The sequence below is a fragment of the Diospyros lotus genome, chromosome 8, assembly GCF_014633365.1.
Source record: "Diospyros lotus cultivar Yz01 chromosome 8, ASM1463336v1, whole genome shotgun sequence".
Classification (NCBI taxonomy): Eukaryota; Viridiplantae; Streptophyta; class Magnoliopsida; order Ericales; family Ebenaceae; genus Diospyros; species Diospyros lotus.
The window spans coordinates 38,606,440-38,631,337 of record NC_068345.1 but is presented as its reverse complement, the minus strand read 5'-3'; the positions used below and the strand labels follow the sequence as shown (position 1 = coordinate 38,631,337).

The window sequence follows — 24,898 nt, the reverse complement described above, 5'->3', positions numbered from 1 at the left end:
ATAAATTTATAATGACGGCAGAAAATAGCAACATTCACAATTCACAAATCTTAAAGCTTTTCATGAGGAATAAGTTGGGAGTTCAAAATATACAAAAGTAAACTGTGTAATTTACCCAATTCCCACTATTACAACTACTTGTAAATTTCATCAACTTAGTTTATAAAAAAGTTGAGCTCTACATGACAAAGTGAACCGCCATAAGCTTGCACAGTGTGCACTTTGATGGAAGGAGAATTCGAAGTTGTTCATTTCCATCCTCGCCTGCACTGAGAATGTGAAATGAACCTCTAGTAAGGCAGGCTCTTGGAGCTTGAACTAACCACCAAAGCCTTCAACTTGGAAGAAGAAGAAGAAGAAGAACCCAAGGCAGCATTGGCTCGTCGAGTAATGGTCTCCATGTTCTTGTAAAGGCTTTGCTTCACCAACATCTTCATTATCTTCCTACCCTCATCCGCCTCCCACTGATTCACCGGCGACCCAACCGCCACCCTCCCCGTCTGTGGCCCCGAATGAGGCCCCATTTTCGCTCGCCGCCCATCCTTAAACCACTGCAGTAGCTTCAATGCTCTTTTCTGAGCTAAACAGCTACCCAACAAGGCCACTTCTAGTAGAACTTGTACGATTCCTGCCTCAACCATCTTCTCCCTCTGCCTGGAGCTTTGATGGGCTAGTATCATCAAAATATATGCCGAAAGCTCCTGGCATCTCGGCTTCTCCTCCCACGTCAGGATCTCGATCAAGCTTTCTGGCACCATTGGATGGTTTTCCATGGCTTTCTTCCCCTGCAAAGACACCACCAAGTTTCCTAGCGTTGCGAGCGCCTTCTCGGACACTTCCTGCACCGAGGATAGCCTCAAGAGGGTGGGAAGAATTCCATGGCTGACCAAATTTCCGGCTTGGCCAAACATGGTGGAGAGATTGTGCAAAGTGGCTAGGCACAAGTTTTTTGTTTCAAGGCTTGAATCGGAGTCGAGAATGTGAAATAGAAATGGGAGAAGTTTGGATGAGGAGAGAGGGAATTGGCTGGTCGCTAGAGATGAGAGGGAGAGGAGCAGCTGTGCCAATTCTTGCCTCGCTGCTTCCTCCAAATCTTCAACGTTGCTGGGTAGCCTTAACAAGATCCCTGCCTCCACTATTAGGGCCTTGTTCCTGTAAAGAATGAGAAAGAATCAGCTCAAGTTTTCCACATCAAATGTGAAATTGAAAGCTCAATTGATCAAACAAACTGAACATTATTCATGATAATAGCCATTTCAAGCTCTGACACTTAATTTACTACTGTTTTCAGTTTAGCTCCGGCTCAAATGAAATGTTTATTTTTTATTTTTTAATGAAAAATGAAAGCAAATACTAAAGCTATATATATATATATATATATGAAGGCAAGTATTGATATTGATAAAAGCCTAATTATTGGGCTTTCTTCAATCTAATCTGCTGACATGCAGTTGGGTCCAATTCTTCATTATCCATTCGGTAGTCTTTGGATATGCCAAAGCTAAAAGGCCAATTAACAGTAACCTTGTGATCATTATAACCCTTTAAGTTCACGTTATAGTGTTCATGTGGCAAAAGATATTCACGTGTGACATGGAGGCTTGTCCTCTTATTCATGTGCCAGACAGTAAACTTGTATATAACATCAAACTAACATAGTGATATATAATGTGACAAAAGAATTATTGAAATATAGAGCATGGTATAGTGGACAGCAGTACGTATTGGAAAGAGATTAGCCCTTGATCATTTATGGATCAGATTATATTACATTGGGGATACAAAAGGGCCGAGAATCAGGGGATCCCAGCCTACAGCCGGCAAAACAATTTCCAATGTTTGATCTGGGTCCTCAAAGTCAACGGCCGCTACTCAAATACATTACATTCCATTCGTGCGGGTTATTTTAACTTCCAATGATACTTAGCCACCTCATCCAGAAAACCTCCCTTGCTCCCGAAATTTTGTATAAAATCATTTTATATATGTAACATTTCTCATTATTTATATATACTCAGGTCTTAGCATTTAAAATATTTTATAATGAAATAATTAATATGTTGCTTAAATTGATTGGCATTAAATTAATAGTAAAATTTTCAGGTGCTACTAATTAATATTTGAGAAAATTTACTCCCTTGCATGGTACCCAGAAAAATAAAATGTATAAATCATGCATTTTTAATGAATTAGGAACTAATATTAAGCTACCCAATTAAAATAAACAATATATAATTAACCAATCAAAAAAAACTTACGTGTAAGTTCCATTAGCGAGCGCCACCAAAGCCTGAACCGCAAACCTCCAGCGACCACCACCACCAACCTCCGAGCCAATCATCGCCACCAGCGGCGGCACAACGCCGAGCTCCGCCAGCCACTTCCGCAGCTTCAGGTCCTCTTCCGCCAACCTCCGTATCTCGTCGGCGGCTGCCGCCTTCTCCTCCCAGCTCCCGAAGTGAAGTTTCTTCACAGCCCTCCGCAAAACCACCAACCCGCCGTCCTGATGGGCACCCTCTCTCTCCTTCGCCACCTGCTCTTCCTGCCTTTCTTCCTGATCGGAATCCGCCACTCTCGGCTTCTCGAACCGATCGGACGCCGTGTGTCGCTTCATGGAGGCCTTCGGTTCCAGGAACCATCGGATACGTGCGAAGAATCGAAGCTTTATGTAAGAAAAGAACCTAGGAGAAGAACCAGACATGTCTGATATGCCTAAGAAGGACACACCAGCATATATATATATATATATATATATAGAGAGAGAGAGAGAGAGAGAGAGATGTTGGATCAATTACGGAGACAGGAAAGAAGAAGAAGAAGAAGAATTTGTGGGCTGAAACAGAGGGGGGAGAGCAGAGCACGTGCAGAGCTTGGAGAGCTGTAAACTGCGTTTTGTATTCTAATTGTAGCAATTAATGAACCATATTCCGATTATGCCCCCGTGTGTGTTCTTCTTGGTTTTGTGATTTTAATTTCTTATTATTATATTTTCCATTTAACCATAAATAGCCAAAGACTTTGGAATTTTTTTTTCTAAAATTTCCTTAATTACTTGGTTTCTGATTTATTCAATTAACAAATACCCACTTAAATATATTCCCATTCTTACTTTCTTGCTATAAAATGTTACCTTGCTAGCTAGCGCTTCTAAAATATTATTTATAGATGCCATTTTTATAAAATAAAAAAAAAAATAGCCCTTTGAGAGTTTACCACTCTTAAGTTATCCAAAGTGACAAGAAGAGCGAGCAAACGTTGAATTGGGACTCAATTAAAGCTCTTTTTTTTGTATTAAATTGGTGGTGGAGCTTATAAATGTGTCGTCCTGGTGAGCGCCGAGCACTCTCGGCTACGAGTGGCAAGCATGCAGTGGATGGGCCCGCCGGCGGCGGTCAGTCACCAAGCCCTGATGTGCCTCATGTCCCAACTAAATTGGTTTCTAATTAACACCCAAAATTGTCTCATTTAGTGCTGTTACTAATTTACCAACAAAAATGCAATTGCTAATGTAACTATGATTAAATCAAACATTGAATTATTATTACACTCGGAGATGTAACAGAAGAGTTGAGAACTTGACCCATTTCGTGTCAGTTCCTTATTATTATTATTATTATGAAATTTTTATTGTTATAAAAATTTATTGAGTAATACTAATTATTGTTTTTAAGATGTAGTAAGGATATTTTATTTTTAGATAATATTTAGTGATTATATTTTATTTTTAGTTACAAAATATTTTTATTGATTGATGATAAGTACATGTATTTCTTGGCATTTCATCAACTAATAAAATATTTTGTAATTGAAAATAAGGTGTAATGAATAAATATTAATTTTAAAATAAGATATATTTATTGCATAGTTAAGTTAATTTTATAAAATATAATTTTTATATTAATTATTTAAAAAAACCTAAAAGATAGTTTTAGCGTCGCTATATGTGTTTGGTTTGTGATTACAAAAAATTCATTAAAGCATTTTTATTCCCACACAAAAAAAAAAAAAAAATTGAGGGTTGACAAATTTAAAAATTATGATTTATAAAAAATATGTCAACTTACTTCTAAAATCTTTGTCTGAAGATTAGGAATAAATAGTATCGAAAGACGTCGGTGTTCCTCCACTTATCTGTCTTAATTTCTATAAGTTGGGAGTCATTTCTTTGATTGAAATATTTAAAAAATTTTATATAAACTATTTGATTATTTTCTTATTTTTCAGTTAATACTGACTTCAATATTAAAGGACTCGTGCGGGACTCCTGAATGTCTTCTATGTTTTATAGGTATCCAAAATACTAAAAATTGCAGATGAAAATTCTTTTATAATTATAAATTTATTATTGCATCTCTATAATAACAATAAAACTATACGTCATAGCGATGACAATTTATTATTTTTAATGAATAAAGATAAGAGAAATTGTATTATTTTATATAAAAATAGAAAAAAGTTCATTACTTTTTTAAGGTTGGGAAAAGTATATTAATTTCTATTCTAAAAGGAGACAATGAATCATCCGTCATGTTGTGTGGTAAACCATATCGTGACCTAATGAACCACCAGGCCTAATGGAAAAAAGAAAATGGAACTCAAATTGGACATTCCACTAAGTAAATTATAAGTCCTAAGACAAGGGCTTAATGTAATGCCCACATCACATGTTTCACAACACAACCAACAATTTCTTTACCAATTGAATCGATAATCTGATTCCACAGTAACATCCACAACGTCACACATCCCATTATTAATATAATTAATTAAGTTGAGACTATGGGGATGATATGTTTGTTAGTTGTCCGCTCAACGAATTGAAATGACGCGTGCACGAGACGTGCCCAAAACACTGGATAATGCTCACTCACATGAGCTTTTCTTGGTGGGCAAAATGTTGCGTTTGGGTGAGACCTTTCTACATGGGCCATATTTTGTAAAGTCGAATTTTCTCATAAAAATGTGGGCTCATGACCACCCAATTCTATATCTTACTCGTTTTATTTAGTCACATGGGTGGTTTAATAGTTATTTTTAGTTAACATTTTCGAGTGGGGAGATGTGATATTAATGTTAGTGATATTTGAGCCAATAAAAAATTAGTGTCAAACGAGCAGCATGGGTCAAAAATTATTTTTAACAATATGTTACTTAATTGCGTGGGCCTAATAATCGTACTTAGGTAAAATTTTTGAATAAATAGCCATAATGGGGCGAAGACTCAAAAGTACTTTAATTAATGTGAAAAGCGCATCTCTATCTCTTCTCAAATTGGAAGAGGACTTGGTCTTGGACCATCATGGTGGGCTGCTCAATCTCCTCCTATTGTGGGATCTGACTGTTGCTTTTCTGCCTTTAAAAAGTTGCTTTTTTTGTACGCTTCAAAGTAATTGAGATGTTCAATTGTTAGAAAGGTATACAACAAGAGCATAGTGAGAGCCAAGCACTTTTTTTTTTTTTATATATATAATGTGAAAAACTCAAACTTAGTATATAGATGATTTTTGACCCAAACTATATCATTTTTTCTAGAATTCATAGTCCGTTTATAACTCAATCTAAATAACAGATAGTTTAAACATAAGCCGAACCCTAAGATTTAACCCCTGAATAGACATTCACAATTATATGATCTAATTTTTGTCTAATCTTATAATAAATATTAAATTTGGGATGATTAAAAGATTAGTACTAATGTGCCAAGTTTGGACCCTCCAACCTAGAAATCTATAAAGCCATAATAATACTATTTTACATAAACCATACCAATGGAATAAGTCCTACAAAGGAAAAAGAGATTTACAGATGTATTTTAAGAGATATATCCAATCAAAGACAAAAGAATAATATGACTTTATCTTATGAGATCAAAATCACTTTAAACGATTAGGAATATAGTACATTTGAATGAGAGGAAAATAAGGCAACTCTCAAAATAAAATTCCTATGTTACAATTAAATGTCTAGAATCTCCCAATCACCCCTTACTCTACAATTTGATTTTAAGATAATGATAATTGCTAACTTAAGTATCATAGAGGTCTGAGCCCTTTTAAGAAGTTATCATTCTTTTTCCACTGTGGTCAAGATGCTTATCATTTAATAAAAAATGTCAAGATTTAATATTTTAACTATTAAAAATTATTATTTTAAATATTTATCGTGTGAGAGTAAACGAAATCATTATTTATATCACGTAATATCTCGCGTTACATAAAAAAACCACATTAATGAAATATATTAGATTAGATTTAATACATAAATATGATATTTGTTCATTAAACAATTAAAAAAATTGAAATTTGGTTCTATATGATACAAAAGACCAAATTTGATTAAAAAAAAATCTTAAAAAAATCATTAAAAAATATCTAAAATATTCAAAAAAAGACCTAACTTTTATAAAATTTTCTAAAATTTCATTAAAAACCTAAATTTTATTAAAAAAATACATAAAAATAAAACATATAAAATGAAATTGAGGTCTTTTTTATTATTTTAGGTATTTTTTATGAAATGTTTAGGTCTTTTTATGAAATTTAGATTTTTTTTGAATATTTTTAGATCTTTTTTATGAAATTTTTAGGGTTTTTATGAAATTAAGATATTTTTTAAATACTTTAGGTCTTTTATAAAATTTAGGTCATTTATGAAATTTTTAGGTATTTTTATTAAATTCGGGTATTTTTTAGATTATTTTTAGGTTTTTTTAATAAAATTTTTAAATCTTTTTATGAAGTTCAGGTATTTTTAAAAAAATATTTTTAGGTCTTTTTTATGAAAGTTATAGATATTTTTATGAAATGGTCTTTTTTTTTTTTTTTTATCACATTTAGTCTTTTTTTTCCATATTAAGGATCAAATGTAAATTTTTTTAATTATTGAGATATCAAATATCATATTTATGTATTAAACATAATCTAATATATTTCTCTAATGGGATTTTTTTTATATGATATGGCATTCTGCGTGACTTAAATAATGATTTAGTTAACTTTCAGTTATAATAAAGATTTACATAATAATTTTTAATAATTAAGATACTAAATCTTGACGTTTTACACTTTAAGAATCAAACGTTATATTTTTTAATTATTAAGAGGCCACTGTATATATTAAACTAACTTTAAATAGATAGTCCAATGTCTAAAAATATAATTAAAAATATATAAAATTTAAAATAATTTTTTAACAAATGAGTCCAATCAGTTGGGAAAGTAGAAAGCGGGTTTTAGTCTTTTTAAATAGTGTTTGTTACTTAATATATAGATTAAAAAAAATAGAATATGAAAAATATTTTAAATAAAAATATTTTTCATTATATTTGTTAAATTTATCTGACGCCTCTTGACTTGTGACTTCTTTTATAAAATTGCTTAGATAAATTTATCTCTCTTATACTCGAAATAAATTTATCTCTTTTACATTTTAGATAAATTTATCTTATACCTTATAGATAAAAAAAATGATTTATATTTTTCTTAATACATTTAAAAAAATTTAATAAATAATCTGATAAAAATGTTGAAATATTTTTTAACTTTATCTTAATTATTTAATATTTTAATTTTAAAAATATTTTTATTTTAATATAATTTTATCTTATTTATTTTAATAAATAGTATCTCAAGACTTTAACGAGGTGGAAGACCTGGAGGGTTCCATCATATTGTCGTTAGAATTATTGCTTTTTCCACATTAATTATGAAAGTCAAAAGAGATTTGGTTTTTTTTCATTTAGGGTCGGCAGAAGATGGTTATTGTATTTAAGGAGTATTTGTTAAAATTAGTATGATAAATTTATATCAAAATAAATTTAGAATATTTTTAAGATTAAGATATAAAATAATTAAGATAAGACTGGAAAATATTATAAAATTTTTATCAAACTATATATTAAATTTTTTGAAATGCATTAAGAGAGGCATATGAGTCATTTTTTTTATTTGTAAAGTCCCAAATAAATTTATCTATAGGAAAAAAAAATAAATTTATCCGAACAATTTTAAATAAGAACTCATGTGATTTTTTTCAGTGAATTGTCAAATAAGTTTAACAAATATAATAAAAAATACTTTTGTTTAAAATACTTTATATATAATTTTTTTTAGTCCATGTTTTAATTAACAAATACTATCTTGGGATTACCACCCTTGCATGGTCTCTCATTACTTGTGTCCTCGATTTTGACAAATGAGGTAAATCGTAAGTGAAGATTTTGCCTCATTACGTAAAATAAAAAATCAAATATATGATTTACTAATGCGAATCTCATTTTATCGTAGTCCAACCACTTGAATTATGTCTAGGGGCAATAAATACTATCTTAAAGTATATTAGAGAAATAAATGATGAATGGATTTCGATAACAACAAATGGCGTCTTATCCCCTATTCACTCATTTATATGCACACGTCTCTTTTGAAAGTAAAACTCTTGTATTAATTGATTAAAGTAGTGGTTGTTAAAATAAAATTATATCAAAATAAGATTGAATATTTTTCAAATCCACTTAAAAAAAAAGAATATTTTTTGAATCAAGATATAGAATAATTATAATAATATTAAAAAATATTTTAAAAAATTTATCAAATTATTTGTTAATTTTTTTAGAATCTATTGAAAGAGTATATAGGTTATTTTTTGTTATCTATAAAATCTAAAATAAATTTATATAGTGAGTGTGAGAGAAATTTATTTGGAGGAGCTCATTTTTTTGTGAATATACAGACATGCAGAAGAAAAAGATATTCAAGCAATATAATTACTTCTGCACCAGCCGGGAATCGAACCCGGGTCTGTACCGTGGCAGGGTACTATTCTACCACTAGACCACTGGTGCATCGGATGAGACACGTTTACACGCCACCACTCTCATAGATAGTAACATCTGAAAAGAGGAAACCAGGACAACCCAGACAACAGATTGAGGTTCCGGGTCGGAAGCGGGTAGGCCTGCCGCCCGTTCGTTCCCAACACTAACAAATAATGATCTTTCAAGTAGATTCCTTATTGTCGTATAAATATAATGTACCAGCCTCTCATTTAAGGTCAACTGTCTAAAAAATATTTTTTTCCCTAGTTCTAAAATGCATAAAAGATAGTAACTTGAGCGGGTTTGAACCATGCATGTTTAAAGGACACATATACTGAATAAACCAATCTGTTGAAGATCATAACACTTGGCCAAGCTAATAAAGAACATGAATTTGGATAGACGTGTTCCCAGATTCTGTACAGTTGACGAAGGTCGATGCAAAATCCAGAGTGTTGATTAAGTTAGAGAGTAGGATAACATCAGATTTCGACACAATCATCGTCGCCTTCGCCATCCTCATCGATATCATTATCCCAGTCCAGCTGAAAAGAACTTGCCGTCTTCATCAGCTCAGTTAATCCAGTGAGATCCTCCAAATAGGTAGGATGATTAATCGCTTCGAGAACAAAATCCATCCCTCTTCTCCGGTATTCTGACACCACCTGAGAGCATGACATTGCAGAAACACAACAAAAAAGAAAAGGGTCTTATAACTTATAAGCAATAACACTAATATACCAAGCATTTATTCTATTAGATGCAGTCAGTGGACTACATAAATTCTAATCCACCAGTAATATCCATCCATACCCTCATCCATACCCTTATAACTAATGTCATTCTCTTCTACCAAGTTTTTCTCGATTTGATGGGGAGGGTCTGATGAAGAGAAAAATAACATAAGCCACATTATGAATGAACTCGTGACTGGAAGAAACTTACTGTGGAACAACAAGCAGTGCAACTTCTGGAGGAATGTCCCACCAGTGTCATCTGAGAAAACTGTGACAGTGATCCTCGAATTTGATGTGGTAATATACCGAGGGGTTGCTCAGTGCTTCCACTAGCGGTAGAGTTTGCAAACTCAGCTTTGGCGTATATCCTGTCCCAGACAAACAGTGAGAATGTAGACCAGAATGCAGGAGGAGGTCTAAATTGAAGTACAAAATCTCTACAACCTCTCTTCTCAAAACCATAGAAGGTTTCTTAACGTAGTTTTTAGGAATTACCCATGAAGATGATGCAGAATTCCCACTAAAAGTTCAACAGCAAGGGCCGAAGCAATAGGAGCAAGCCCTGGCCGCGTAACTGTGCACTGTTGGTCCAAAGTGCGGTTGGCAGTTGACTACATAAAGAAAGGGTAGTTAGTATTTAATCCATTTGGAACTATAGCTGTAGAACGTGGATTTATGAAAGGAAAGGAAAATAATCGGTCCTTCATTTTCCTTGCCGTTGAGAAATCCTAATTCCAAACAAAGAGTTTACAGTTTCAGTTCAGAAAATTACATCAACAGGTGCAACCACGTCATTGCAGAAGTAACAACCCAATCTGTTTTCTCCATCTGCATCTGCCATGGAGAAGTTTCCCATTTCCGTGGCTAAAGTATTCACGACATCAGCTTTTGATTCATGAGGGGGGCTGAGGGGACCAGCTCCATGGCGCATAACCAAGAAACTATCAAACCCTAAAGCTGCAGTCATGGTAATCTGAAGATAAAGTAGGCAAGCAATACATCACAAACAGTCAACCAACAATGTGCAGATGCAGCATCCGGAATTGGGATTACTAAGCAAGATGATGCAATTTGTTTGATCAAGAAAATTCAAGATATAACTACTTCAGAAAGAAACAAAGGATATCGACCTTGTTTGCATTGGCACAAAGAAGAGTAGGGAGCCATCGACTTTCCCTGGTATCAGTCAATAAGAAAATAGCATCGTGAGAATCAATTAAATCGTGCAGCCGTCTGCAATCCTGAAGCACATTATTCTCTTCTTGGCTTGACACTGGATGCCCAGGCATTGGAATGGCCATCACAACACCTTCGGTTTCCTGGAAGTAAAACCAATAAATTGGGTATCTTCAGAAATTAAAATTGTCTCGCCAAATTAGGCAGATACTGTCATATAATGGATAACATCAATTACCACAGCTGGAAATATTCTCTTCAGACTTTTAGCTGCTGCTTTGGCTTTAAAATCACCACCGTTGAGGCAGTCATCCAATGTGTATAGGGATTGCCTCAATGGATTAGACATGGCCACCTTGCCACTGTCAACTAGTGTAATTTTTCGGACACCCCAAGCCTGCAGTTGCATAATAATTTTCATCATATGGATAATGCAATAAAACATTATATTAAATTCTTGTTCACTCACCATAAGCATTCTAGCAACCTGGCACCCAAGTGTACCTGCCCCTAAGAGAAGACACTTGGTTATAGATAAGATGTCTAAATTTAAAGATGGTAAAGCACGCCATCTCATTAATTTCAAGTTCAAATCCGCAGCTGATGTTGCTAACCTGCGAACATTTTATTTTATCTTTAACTGGTAAGGTATCAGTGAAATAGTAGTATTATGGACTACGGAGTTTACATCAAAGTATACCTGATTGGATCCATGGATTTAGCAAGGCTAATACACCTTGGTACCTTCTTTCCCCTGTTAAGTTCCCATCCTGTGGCATTACGCACACCATGATGATCTTTCCATCCTAAACAACACATAGCTTATAAGTTCAGCAAAGCAAATGCAGAATATAAATTCTACTAACAAGGAAAAAAAAAAAGTTTTATTAGAGGAGAGCTGTTACCCAATTTCTCCATCTCTACCTTGTGAAACTGGTATCAAGGCTTCACCAATGAGGGACAATCCTAGATCAGCAAAACCATGATTCTCACGATAGCAAAAGAAGCGAACCTTCTCAAGATTCCATCTTGAACAAATAAAGGCAAGAAGGTTGCGAAGGGGCCAACCAGGATTCCTTGGAAGATGACATGGGTCATAAAAGCCAAAAAGGAGCTGCAAGAAACATGTAATCTTGCTTTATGAAAAAAGAGGCATCTAAAAGTAGACATAATATTAACAAACTTCAATGCACGAAGCATGCAGACAAACTGCCAGTATTCATTTATTTGTCTACTCTTTTGACAGGTGAAAGCTATTACACATGTTTCACTCGTTCCAATCAGAAAAGTCTAGTATAAATTTACAAACAATGTGAGATGCGCAAACCTTATGGCCATCATGCTGGCAGGATTCCCAGTCCTTGAGATGCTTAATATTAGTATGTGAATTTGAAGCAATAGACACCAGAAAAAATGGCACGTCTGCATCAAACTCTTATGCTTTAGGCACTCTACACAAAGTAAAAACAACATACCAACAGATGGAGAAAAAAAGAAGGTTTCTAATACAAGGACATCATACCTGCAGTTGCACTTGAACTACGCCACTCATTACAAGCTGCTGATAATGATTCAGCCTGTATTCCACCACAGTAAACACTATGAGTCATGTAGAAACAGAATGAAAATTTTACACTACGTTTATAAAACTACTAACCACCATGATACCTCCTCTACGCTCAACCACTCGGAAGCTGGCCTTAAGTCAACTGAGATTGCAGGAGGATCAAGCACCAGAGCGGGGAAAGCAAACCAATAGTGAAAGGTCCACTTTTTGAGGTCTGCAAATGATATAAGAAGGAATCTTGAAAGGACCGCATTGTCCTCCTCAGCTTTTCCAGAATGAATGTCCTCCCAAATCTGATATCAATGAGAAGACTATGTAATATAAGGCTTTTTGCATAATTATTCCAAAAGCCCCACTTTCCTCCACCCCTATCACACAGGGAACTAAAGATGGGAGCTTGAAAAAATTTGAACATCTCTTCTTTTTAGGTTAATGCATGGCAAGGTTCAGAGTTAAGACGATCCCAAGGCCCATCCACCAATAAGCCAGTTGAACCAAGGCCCAGGGCCACTTGCGAAATACTAAAAAGTGAAGAATTGAAGGGCTTGCCAATCAATTTCACAAACTCCACACAGTGAACCTTAAAATAAAATGAACATAAGAAAAAAGAGTAAAATGGGCCTGAATAGGATACCTTTTCTGCTTCTGCCTTTAGCAAGCTCTGTTTGTCAAGGGCATGGAAACCCTCTAGTGTATTTGTGTTGTACAGGATGCCAGGGACAGAACACTTGTTCCTGTTGCCACGGGTGGTGGTTGTTACTAATGATTGTTCACTTGGTTCAGGTGGCAAGGATTCAGCAAGAAGAGTTAAATGATTTGAGACTTGAGAATGTGAACAGGGTGCATAGAAACCTGCCAAAGATTAGTTCACCCCTCAGGAAAATAAGTCGCCCATTGAAAAACAATATCTGCCCTTTTCCTTTTCTGTCAATGCATAGAAAATGACTATGCCCTAGTCCCGTTATTTTAGGTCACCTAGGTGGATCATAGTTTTTAACCAAAGTCCAAGATTTATTCATGGTTGGTTTCTTATCTGACCTCACACGCTCACATAATGCAAGATCCAGAATGGTTATTGTATGAACAATTAGGGCTTGTCTTGATTGTACATCAAGCAGTCAGGAATATTAAACCATTGCTTACGCAGTGTAAACTCAAAAAAAAAAAAAAGGAAGGCCCCATGCAAGAGCATCAAGTCTGGATATTATGTTTTCTTCTTAGCAAAGTTTCCTAATTGGAAGAAGAGAACACAGACAAATAATAGCATTTTTCTCCAGGAAAACCAAAAAACTTTATAATAACTACAAACCAAGAAAATAAAAATTCAATGACATTAATAATGTTGCCAAGAGCATACAACAAAGCCTTGTCTCAGGTCAAAAATCATATCTAAGTGTCATCCAGACCATAATTCAGTTTCATTGTATTACACTTAAAATTAGACTTAGAAATTATCACACAGACCAAAATGTCTTGATTCATCTAAATGAATGTGTACAACATCCTCTTTTAAGAAGAGGATTATCAGCAAAAAAAGAAGGAAATAATTGACAGCATCTTACCATCCTAATTTACATTATTAACTTTTTATATTTACATAGTATTTACATAAATCACCGATTCTAGAATATTCTAGGATCAAGGCCAGATCAGTCTGATATGACCCTAGGGTTTATGAAGGGAATTTGGAAGATATGGAGGGAGATTAGACTGAAAGAGAGGAAGAAATAGCAAGAGTTGGAGAAGATTTACACAGAGAGAGAGAGAGAGAGAGAGAGAGAAAATGGAGGGAAATTGAGAGAGGGAAAATGAAATTCAATTCTTTCATTAGCTAACTTCCTCTAACTACATAGGCTTACCATTAAAGATGCTAACAACAACAATGGAAAATGCAACTAATAAGGAAAATACATGACATGTATTACTAATATTTTCTTAGGGTTCCTTGGGGTCGTGACAATCCCCACCCCTTCAAACAATTCTTGTCCCCAAGAATTGGCAGCTGTTGACCCCATTCCTCAGTCGATTCCAACCTTAACAATGTGGTTTCTTCTTCGCCTTTTCTTGTACTTATCTCGTATTCTCCTTTTCTTTTGCCTTTCCATGTCTTTTTCTCCAAAAACAGCAGTATTAGGATTTGTTGCAACACCTATTTCAGCCATCCACCCATTCCTTGTTGCTCTCAAAATTAATTCTAGTTGATCGGTCACACCTTCCACCCTATCCTCTCCAACAGTAGAGAGTAATTTGAACTGCTTTGCAGGCCAAAACCTGATTTGATGCTGCCACTCTCCCACGGAAATATAAACAAGCAAAGCAGCAAGAGCCTCATTTCTCTCCACAAAAAATTCCTCCACCATCTCCCCAGCATCTGCTCCTTCCTCATTTTTAGTAGAGGTCTCCTTCATTGGGGTATCTCTTACTTCCTGCACATATAAATTGTGATTCCCACCTACCGCCTTGCTTGTTCTTTCCTCCTTGCTGGATTTTTTTGTTACAATTGGCTGGTCGGACTCCAAGTTTTCCTCAGATTCGTGTTCGACCTGATTTATAGCCATAGAGGCTCCTTCAATCTGTTGGCTGCTCTCAATAGATCTGTTAGGCTGTAGTTCATTCTTTCTAAATATGGCTTCCAAGGCGTGTTCTTGATCCCTTGCTTTCTCAACTGCTTGTTTCACAGTTACAGGCATCATCATCTTAACCAATGATCTCAATTCGCCCTTCAGACCTCTAATAAAATTGGAGACAAAGTATCTCTCCGTTAAGACAGGTTGCAAGGTCAACATCAAAGACCTTAATTCTTCAAACCTGTCCTGATACTCCATCACCGATCCAACCTGTTTAAGTTTGTGAAATTCGTCAATCGCTTCAGTCATTAACTTCTCTCCAAACTGGTCACCTCGATCCTCCACAAACTCAATCCGATTAACTTCCATTTCAATTGAAATACTGACCCAATACATCCTAGCAAGCCGAACCAGCATTTCATCCATTCAATCCAGCATTTGCTTGAAGTTAGCGCAACTTTTCTCCCATGATTGCACATCATTTTCCCTAGTTTTCTTAGTTCCTCTTGAGTTGAATCCAGCAAATCTCCCCATAGAGAAATGCTGAGACTGCATCATAGACTTGCTATTATCATGAAGCTGTTCTTTTTGGTACAAGTTCATGGCATAACCAGCATTGTCACCTTTGAATCTCGGTAAAGCCAGAAAATCTTCATTCTGGATGCTGAACTCTTGGTTTTGTTGAACAATGGTACTAACTCCAAGGCCTTGTTTACGAAGTGAACCCAATTGTCCTTGAGACCCTCAGCAAAACTGAGATGGCTGGTTAGCTGGACATGGTTCTGAGACAATGGCCCACCAGCAGTTGGATAGGAGTTTCCTAGCATAGCAATCACCTGCGGAGAAGCTTGTTGAAGTCCACCACTGATTAGTCTGTTAGGGCCTTGAACACTTAAATTTCCAGAGCCACTATTGGCAACTAAATTTAGGCGAGAAGCAAGACCAGGCATAGATAATCCTCCACCAGATATCATGCTTCTCCCGATGCTTCCCCCACCTACCATATTTCCCATTGAACTGGTTATTTGAGGACCAGCATTTCCCAGAATTGGTGACACTCCAAGTCCTAGAATCGCACTACGGTTACTCATTGCTACAACAGTTGGCAGAATGCTAGGAATAGAACCACCAACTCCATTATTGTTGCTACTAAATCCAGGGCTTCCAACAACACCAATTCCACCTCTACTTGTCATGCTTGAGTGACCATGTGAGCTTCCAAGTACACCAGAAACCTCCGCCTTAGCTACTTTTAAGGCTGATAGTTCCTCTTTTTAGAATGATCAACAGTCTCGGAAATCCATCTTCCATCAATCGTTCTGTATAATCTTCTTGAATCTTTGATTCTGGAACAATCTCCAATAATCACCACTAAGACCAATCTTCGAGTCTGATTCTTCTTTGTTGAATTGCTTGAATTTGCCGGAATTGCAAGAATAACTACCCTATCAATATCGTCTCCTGTTACGATGCAGTAGCCGAGAATCAGCTACTACTAATACGCCTACTCCAGCAGTCCACTTGCACCTCCACAATACGAGCTTGAACGTTATGAACTCGTCGGAATCACAGTTCGATCTGTCTAATCAAATCGTTTTCCAATTTAGAACCGATCGGTCTGCTCGTTTGCAACGTTCCTCAATTCACACGACCAAGTCATCCTCCAACTCTCGGAGTCGGAATCGCTCGGCCACCATGCATGGAGATACAAAATGTCGAACAAGACTAGCGGGAACGAGTCCCAAAACAATGCCAATCTCTGTAAATACTTACTGTATATCGTCGAAATTCACTGCTCAACTCCCAAACCTACTGCAAAGGATTGTCGCACCTTCACTACTCATCGGATCTAAGTAATTCTCGATAGCCACCCAATCACCGTCCACTATCTCGCTTTTGAAGCAACTTCTGCTACGTAACTCCTTTTCCTATCAAGTCTGAGTTTGTCACTAAAATCAATTGCATATGGCTGCGCATGCAAATCCGATCCTCCCGTTCTGTATCAGATTCGTTGCGGATTCCAGCTCGCTTGGATTCTTATGGTAATCGCTTGTAATCTCCCCAAGCTTGCATCCACTTACCCAATCACCGAGCACTGGCTCTGAAATCACTGGCTCCGCTGCAATCTTCTTGGAGTCTCTGTCGGAACTCCCCTGTCCCGCTTCACCTTCGAGAGCGGAACAAGAATTGCTTGAGCTTGGCCGTTGCCACCTGATGCTGCTCCGTTTGCTGCGCCTTCAAAATTCAAGTCAGATCGAAATACGAAATCGGCTTCGCCTACAATTCACCAGAATTTCGCCAGGCTTAGTTGCACTAAATCGCCTTGGTTACTGCTAAAAACTTCCAGATCACTGCCGAGAATCATCAGCTCTGATACTAAATGATATGACCCTAGGGTTTATGAAGGGAATTTGGAAGATATGGAGGGAAATTAGACTGAAAGAGATGAAGAAATAGCAAGAGTTGGAGAAGATTTACAGAGAGAGAGAGAGAGAATGGAGGGAAATTGAGAGAGGGAAAATGAAATTCAATTCTTTCATTAGCTAACTTCCTCTAACTACTCAAGTCTATTTATAGGCTTACCATTAAAGATGCTAACAACAACAACAAAAAATGCAACTAATAAGAAAAATACATGACATGTATTACTAATATATTCTTAGGATTCCTTGGGGTCGTGACACAGTCTTAATTAAGCATAATTCCAGCACTCCCCCTCAAGCTGGTTTGTAAATGTCTTCCATAGCCAACTTGCCAATAAGTTTATCAAACTGCTTTTTGTGTAGATCCTTTGTTAGAACATCATCAATTTGTTCGGTTGTTAGAAGGTATGGCATGCATATTATTCCAGCATCGATCTTCTCCTTGATGAAATGTTTATCCACCTCTATATGTTTTGTACGGTCATGCAACACTGGATTGTGAGCTATAGATATGGCAGCCTTGTTGTCACAATAGACTTTTATAGGAACTGAATGAGAAAACTTCAGTTCGTCAAGTATTCGTTTGATCCACATTCCCTCACAAATTCCATGAGCAACAGCTCTAAACTCTGCTTTTGCATTACTTCTAGCCACCACATTTTGTTTTTTGCTTCGTTAAGTGACTAGGTTTCCCCCAACAAAAGAACAGTAACCCGAAGTAAATCTCTTATCATTAACACTTCCTGCGCAATCTGCTTCAATGTAGATCTCAACTTGCAGGTGACCATGTTTCTTGAACAATAACCCTTTGCCAGGTGTCCCTTTCAGATATCTTAGAATTCTGTAGACCACCTTGAAATGCTCTGGTCCTGGTGAGAGCATAAACTGGCTTGCCATACTAACTGCAAAAACAATATCAGGCCGCGTATGAGACAAGTAGATTAATTTGCCCACAAGTATCTGATATTGTTCCCTATCCTTCACTTCTTCAACTTTAGCAGCCTATAGTTTCACATTAGGCTCAATGGGAGTCTTCGACACCCTGCAATCGAGTAAACCTATTTTTCCAAGAAGATCAAGTACATATTTTCTCTTATTGACAAAAATACCTTCTTTGGATCTTGCAAACTCCATTTCAAGAAAGTATTTTAGGATTCCCAAGTCCTTAATTTGGAACTCCTTCGCAAGTTTCTTCTTGAGGGCTACTAACTGTGTCTCATCATCACCAGTTAAAATAATGTCATCAACATAAACAATCAAAATTGCAACTTTACCATCTTTTGAGTGTTTATAAAATATAGTGTGATTTGTCTGACTCTGAAAGAAGCCATAACTAGTAACTACCTTTCCAAAGCGTTCAAACTATGCTCTCGGTGACTATTTGAGACCATACAAGGATTTCTTCAGTCTACATACTTTGTCACTCCCAAATTTCTTTTCGAATCCCGAAGGCAAACTCATGAAGACCTTATCTTCAAGATCACCATTAAGAAATGCATTTTTTACATCAAGCTAGTGTAGAGGACAATCTGAATTTACTGCAAGAGACAACAGGACTCTGATAGAGTTTATTTTAGCAACAAAAGCAAAGGTCTCCTGATAGTCAATCCCATAAGTCTAGGTGAAGCATTTAGCCACCGGTTTGGCTTTGTACCTATCAACACTCCTATCAGCCTTACACTTTATTGTAAACACTCATTTATATCCTACTATTTTCTTGCCTTTGGGCATATAGACTATCTCCCAAGTGCCACTTTGCCTTAGAGCATTCATCTCCTCTATGACTACTAATTTCCAATTCGGATCATCGAAAACTTCATGTATATTCCTTGGAACAAACAAGTGTGAAATCTTAGATGTGAAAGCTTTATGATTTTTTGATAGTCTTTGTTAAGAGAGATATTTAGCAATAGGATGTTTAGTGCAACTTCTGACACCTTTCCTAATTGCTATAGGAATATCAAGATCAGGAATAGTAGGTGAATAATTTATAATAGTTGAAGAATCAACTGGGGAACTATTGGGCATAGTTGAAGGAAGCAAACTAGACGTGGAAATGGGATTTCTTGATCTTATAGTGCCATTGCTCGGGTTTTCAGATTGGTTTTGTGTAGAGTTGACATTCAAGTCTTTGTTCCTTTGATGAAATCTTTGCCTAGTATAAACATGAAACTCAGAATTCAGATCGTGATAATCGGTTTGTAGTACTTCTCCCCCTACATGAGAAATCTCTTCACTTGGCACCAAAGAACCTGAATCTCCTAAGTGACCATTATCAGAAACATGTGGTTCTTGAGTAGAATAGATTGCATTTGGAAATGGGATAGAAACATCCCAAAAATTATCTTCAACTCCATGTTTCTCCCCTTGAAGAGAATTTTGGGTAAAATAGGGTTGTTTTTCAAAAAACGAAACATCCATACTAATATGAATTTTTTTTTTTTTTTTTGTGTGAGGATCATAACACTTATAGCCTTTTTTATGTGACACATAACCCACAAAAACACATTTGACAGCCCTAGAGTCAAGTTTGGAACGAAATTGATGATTAGGTATATGAAGATACACAGTACATCCGAAAACTTTGATAGGAAGATCTGAATGTAACCGAGTGTTGGAAAAAACTTCTTTCAGACACTCAAGGAGTGTTTTGTACTTTTAACACTTTAGTGGGCATCTTTTTTATCAAATAAGACACCGTCAAAACAGCTTCACCCTATAAATATTTTAGAATATGCATAGAAAACATTATGACACGTGCGACTTCGAGTAAATGCCTGTTTTTACGTTCAGCAATGCCACTCTGTTGAGGAGTATTTCGACAAGTAGATGTGTGGTGAATACCTTTTGCTTTCAAAAAATCCCCCAAGTGCTCGTTAAAATACTCAGTGTCATTGTCAGAGCGTAAAATACCAATTTTGGTTTGAAATTGATTTTCAATCAGTGTAAAAATTTTTGAATAAATATTCCACTTCAAATTTTTTGTGCATCAAATAAATTCAACACAAACGTATATGATCATCAATAAAGGTAACATACCACCGTTTGCCAAAAAGAGTAGAAATCTTAGATGGACCCCAAACATTACTATGAATTATATAAAAAGGTTTGGACCCTTGGTAGGGTTTGGGTAAATATGTAGAACGATGATTTTTTGCCAAGATGCAACTGTCATATTGAAAAAGTGAATAATCCAGTCCTTTAAACAATTTAGGAAATAAACGTTTCAAATAGGCAAAACTAAGATAGTCTAGTCTAAGATGTCATAGCATAATTGTGTCTGGAATAAGAGTTGAACTAGTACTACTAAAGCCCTAAGCTTTTTTATTATCAATAGAAAGTAGCATGACAGTTAGAATCTTTGCACAGTTTACTGACAGACAAAAGATTGCAGGTTAAGTTAGGAACATGAAGGACAAAAGTGAGATTAATATTCTCAGTTAGTTTAATAAGTCCTTCACTTGCAATAGATGAAAAACTACCATCAGCGATTCTGATTTTTTCATTTTCAGAGCAAGGAGTATAGGTATTAAAGAAATGAGAAGAACTAGTCATATGATCAGAGGCTCTAGAATCTATAACCCATGGAGAGAAATGAAGACAAGAAAGGGCGTTAGATTTTATACCTGTGTGTGCCAAGGAAACACTAGGAATACCAAATGAGGAATTGGATTTTAACAACTACAAAAGTTTATCAATTTGCTCTTTGTTGAAGGGATCGGTATCAACCCCATTGGCAGTAGGCACCCCACGGTGGCTCTTTTCCCCTTGCTTACTGCTCTTCCAACTGGCAGGTTTGCCATGAATTTTCCAACAAGTCTCACGAGTATGGCGTGGCTTGTTGCAATGGTCACACCAGACCCAAGTGTCAGGTCCGGAGGATTTGACTAAGGAATTCTCGATCAATAGGCTGATCAAGAGAGTTGGGAGAGGGAAATCAGAGAGAATTGAGGGAGAAAGAAAGAAATGAGAGAGGATTCCAAAGAATTAAGTTGTAATATTGCCTGGAAATGCCGAGAGAGAGAGAGTACCCATATATAGCTAGGATACTAGCCCCTCATGTGCGGTAACCGTTTACATCATTGGGGAATGTACAAGATGCCACAGTAGCAACAAATTTTATACCATACCCCTACAACCACTAACTAACTCGTGCCTAGATTCCTCTCTTATTACATTTAGTTCCTCCATTACATTTAATTGCTATACTACCCTTTATATCACGCGGTACATGACACCGAGGTCGCCCATCGCTCTTACGCTGATAATTTGCAGCCTTGTAGGCAATAGTATTAATAATTAGGGCAGAATTTTCAAGTGACTCACCAGTAGTCTTTTTTCCTAGCATGGCATGCCTTCGACTTTCTTCTCTTCTAACTTTAGCAAATGCATCACCAATAAGAGGAAAAGGAGACTGGCCAATGTTCCTTCCTCGCACTTGATCGAACTCGATATTGAGACTAGCAAGAAACTTGTAAATACGGCTATCTTCAACCAGTTTCTTGTAGTGGTTGCAATCATCTGTAGATTTTCACTCATACATGTTGAAGAGATCAAGATCTTGCCACAATCGCTTCAAAGAATGGAAGTACTTAGTGACAGAATCATCTCCTTGTCGGACCTCTCCTAGTTTCAGAGTCAATTTAAAAACCTAAGATTGATTCCCCAGGTTAGAATACACCTGATTTACATTATCCCGCAATTCCTTTGCAGTAGGATAACACATGTAATTGGAACTAATATCTTCATCCATGGAATTGACCAGCCATGTCATTACCGGAGTTTTCAGCATCCCAAATGGAATGTAGGTTCCTTCTTGTCCTTGATAAGATAACCAATTTTCCCTTGCCCACGGATATACATTCGGACTAATTGAGACCAACGAAGAAAATTATCACCATTTAAGCAGATAGTGGTGATTTGGACATAATGGGTTGGCTGAGTCGCTAGGATTTTTGTTGGGACAACAGCAGCAGGGTGTGCAGTGGTTTCATTAATGACTTCAGACATGGCTGTCAGTGTAAGGGCGGCAGTGACGCTAGGAGGTAGTGGCCAATGACTGATGGTGAATGGTAGTCAAGGCACAGAGATCACGAGCGGTCGAAGGCATCTGGGAACGTGGTCGGTGGTGTCTGGGGATGGCGCCGGTGGATCTGAGATCGGCGACAACTGAGGATGGCTGATGGAGAGGCACCGACGGCTTGGCGATCATAGAGAAATGATAGGGCAACCTAGGGTTTTTCACATTATACGGCTGTGATTTAGTTATGCTCTGATAGCAACTTAGAAATTATCACAGACCAAAATGTCTTGATTCATCTAAATGAATGTTTACAACATCCTCTTTTAAGGAGAGGATTATTAGCAAAAAAGAAAGGAAATAATTGACAACATCCTACCATTCTAATTTACATTATTAACTTTCTATATTTACATAAAACACTGATCGTAGAATATTCTAGGATCAAGACCAGATCAGTCTTAATTGAGCATAATTCCAGCAATTAGAACAACACGGGAAAAAATAAAACAAAATAGGAGAACACATACCAGTAATAGGAATAGGAGATTCATCAATTCCTAGCTTGTTGAGCTTTAGAGAAGATAACCTATGCCAGAAACCCTCATCTACAGCACTCTGGAAGGGTGCAAATTGAAGAACAGATCTTTTCTCATTTCCAGTCATACTTGCTGCTTTTGTTTACCCTTCTTTGCATCTCAAGGAGATTTTAAGCCTTGCATCTAAATGTCAGAAAGTTGGTTAAACTAAAAGCACAGAATTTAGAGAATGTCAAAGACCTCCATCTACCTTCAACCTACAATGTGGGACATATGAAGCTCATGTAAAAAATGGTGTGTGTATATATATACTGGACACAAGCTTTGACAAGTTAAAATTCAAATAATCTCTCCCCACATTGGTTAATAATATCACAATCATTTTAACAGCTGTTTTTCACTATAGGAATACATGCTCTACCCTGTTTAATTCACAATACCACTCAAACAAAAGGCTAATGATAGAACAAATGACAAAGGCAGTATTCTAAATATTTTGCAAGTCTCCAAATACTAGAACCGCATATAATTCAGTCAACAGTACAACATCAAAAACATATAAAAGAAAAATGCAGTCCAATTTTGTATCATATCAAGTCTTAACTTCACTTCATCAGAATGCTAACACTCCACAGCCAACACCTACAGTTGTAGTGTGCACCCACTGTGTCCAAATTTAAGTGCCCTTTGCGTTATTTTTTGGTCCTTCTTGTGCCACCCTCCTGTCAAAGCCCTATACTACACAACCTGGGATGTCAAATGCCTTCACTATCAAATGCTATGGTTGTCAAGCATTGTGCCCTATACTAAACAACCTGGAAAGTCATTTTGATTGAGGGGCATGGTAACCTTAGATTGCAGATGAGAAAATATCGATCACGGAAACCATAAAAAGTAGATTAAAGAACAGAGGGAACTTTCTAAATAGATTGCAGATGCCTACCTGCAATTTGCTGCAACAAGAAATTGACTAAAATGGGAAAACATTTATCAGTGAGGCAGTGAAACTTGATCCAGTTTGAACCAAATCAATTTAGCAAAACTCATTCTGAAGTCAAACCCAAAGCCAGCAGAGTATTTACCCATAAATCACACAGATTGTTCAAAGGGCTATGGAATACTAATACAGTTGACCTCAACAAGACAGATGAAACTCCCACTAATCTGGTTGATTGAAGTCCCTCAACATTGGGAAATCCTGAAGTTAATTGATGGTCTGCCCATAGCACTGGCCACTCAGTTAGAGCTGCAAAGGCAATCGAGTTTTCGAGGAAGTTGAGGTCTTTGTTTCTCCATCTTCCTCTTTGGAAAAAAGTAAATAAATAATTTTCGTCCAAATAAATGGGAAAGCCAAGTTATGGGAATACAACCCCTACACATATAAATTACATATATATATATTAGCTTTGAATTCCACAAACAATCAACAACCATAACCTCCGTAAAGATCATGAAAAAGGAAAATCAGTGAACAGAGATGGGATTTTGAAGTTTGATTGCCCTAGACGTGAAATTAATGACAGATAAAACAACAAAAATCACGAGATTGACTCCGAAATAAGCTTCGAATACTCGAATTCCAGCCAGAAACAGGAAACCCAGAAGAAGAAATTAGCAGAAATTGATGAAAGATAGTCAGAGCCATAGCGTAAATCAACTAAAAAAACCGCACTTACCTCGAATTCTCCGGTCAAACAAGTATATTTTGCTTGGACGGCAAGAGGCGACGGCGAGATTTGAGATTGACGGAGTGGAAGCGGCGGGTCTGAGAGAGTATAGTCCCTGTACGCTCTTGCTTCAGGTTCAGGGGGTGTTTGGCTTACCTTTTTTAAGATTGCTATTGAGCCTTTTTACTTGGCTCTGTAAAGTTTTAAACTCCGCTGGCGGGTAAATCACCCTAAAGGTCACAAATTTTTGGTGTTCTTTTTAATTTAGTCACTAAATTTTAATTTTTTGTAAAGTGATAACAAAAGTTTAAAATACTTTGTAATGTGGTCACTAAAGTGATTTTTTGATGATTTCTAACTGAAATTGCTGACGTGACGATGATGTAG

At 36.4% G+C, this 24,898-nt stretch overlaps 2 protein-coding genes and 1 non-coding gene across 4 annotated transcripts; all 3 read right to left on the bottom strand.

Annotated features, from left to right (window-relative positions):
• Positions 1 to 37: 37 nt before the first annotated feature.
• Positions 38 to 2,859, bottom strand: LOC127808045 (uncharacterized). Its single transcript, XM_052346359.1, has 2 exons — positions 2,259 to 2,859; positions 38 to 1,152 (listed from the first exon to the last, which is right to left on the bottom strand). Exons 1-2 carry the CDS (start codon positions 2,699 to 2,701, stop codon positions 291 to 293), a joined length of 1,305 nt encoding a protein of 434 aa, XP_052202319.1. The 5' UTR covers positions 2,702 to 2,859; the 3' UTR covers positions 38 to 290.
• Positions 2,860 to 8,771: 5,912 nt separating this feature from the next.
• On the bottom strand, positions 8,772 to 8,842 carry TRNAG-GCC (transfer RNA glycine (anticodon GCC)). Its single transcript has one exon. It is a non-coding gene; the product is annotated as a tRNA-Gly (tRNA).
• Positions 8,843 to 24,668, bottom strand: LOC127808163 (ubiquitin-like modifier-activating enzyme atg7). 2 transcript variants are annotated; one of them, XM_052346572.1, is made up of 15 exons: positions 24,521 to 24,668; positions 22,836 to 23,027; positions 12,930 to 13,147; positions 12,397 to 12,588; positions 12,251 to 12,305; positions 12,056 to 12,150; positions 11,653 to 11,842; positions 11,429 to 11,534; positions 11,198 to 11,342; positions 10,967 to 11,125; positions 10,683 to 10,871; positions 10,325 to 10,525; positions 10,048 to 10,163; positions 9,761 to 9,920; positions 8,843 to 9,480 (listed from the first exon to the last, which is right to left on the bottom strand). In XM_052346572.1, exons 2-15 carry the CDS (start codon positions 22,969 to 22,971, stop codon positions 9,298 to 9,300), a joined length of 2,145 nt encoding a protein of 714 aa, XP_052202532.1. In that variant the 5' UTR covers positions 22,972 to 23,027; positions 24,521 to 24,668; the 3' UTR covers positions 8,843 to 9,297. The 2 variants fall into 2 exon arrangements, with proteins under 2 accessions (XP_052202532.1, XP_052202533.1); XM_052346573.1 differs by having other exon boundaries at positions 22,836 to 23,101; positions 24,521 to 24,655.
• Between the last annotated feature and the right edge of the window lie 230 nt (positions 24,669 to 24,898).

Coding starts and splice junctions, on each gene's coding strand:
- LOC127808045 (XM_052346359.1), bottom strand. CDS start 2,701: ATGTCTGGTTCTTCTCCTAGGTTCTTTTCTTACATAAAGCTTCGATTC. Junction 1,153..2,258: donor CTCGCTAATGGAACTTACAC/GTAAGTTTTTTT, acceptor CATTCTTTACAG/GAACAAGGCCCTAATAGTGG.
- LOC127808163 (XM_052346572.1), bottom strand. CDS start 22,971: ATGACTGGAAATGAGAAAAGATCTGTTCTTCAATTTGCACCCTTCCAG. Junction 11,535..11,652: donor CTTGATACCAGTTTCACAAG/GTAGAGATGGAG, acceptor TGTGTTGTTTAG/GATGGAAAGATCATCATGGT. Junction 9,481..9,760: donor GCACTGCTTGTTGTTCCACA/GTAAGTTTCTTC, acceptor TCATGCTCTCAG/GTGGTGTCAGAATACCGGAG.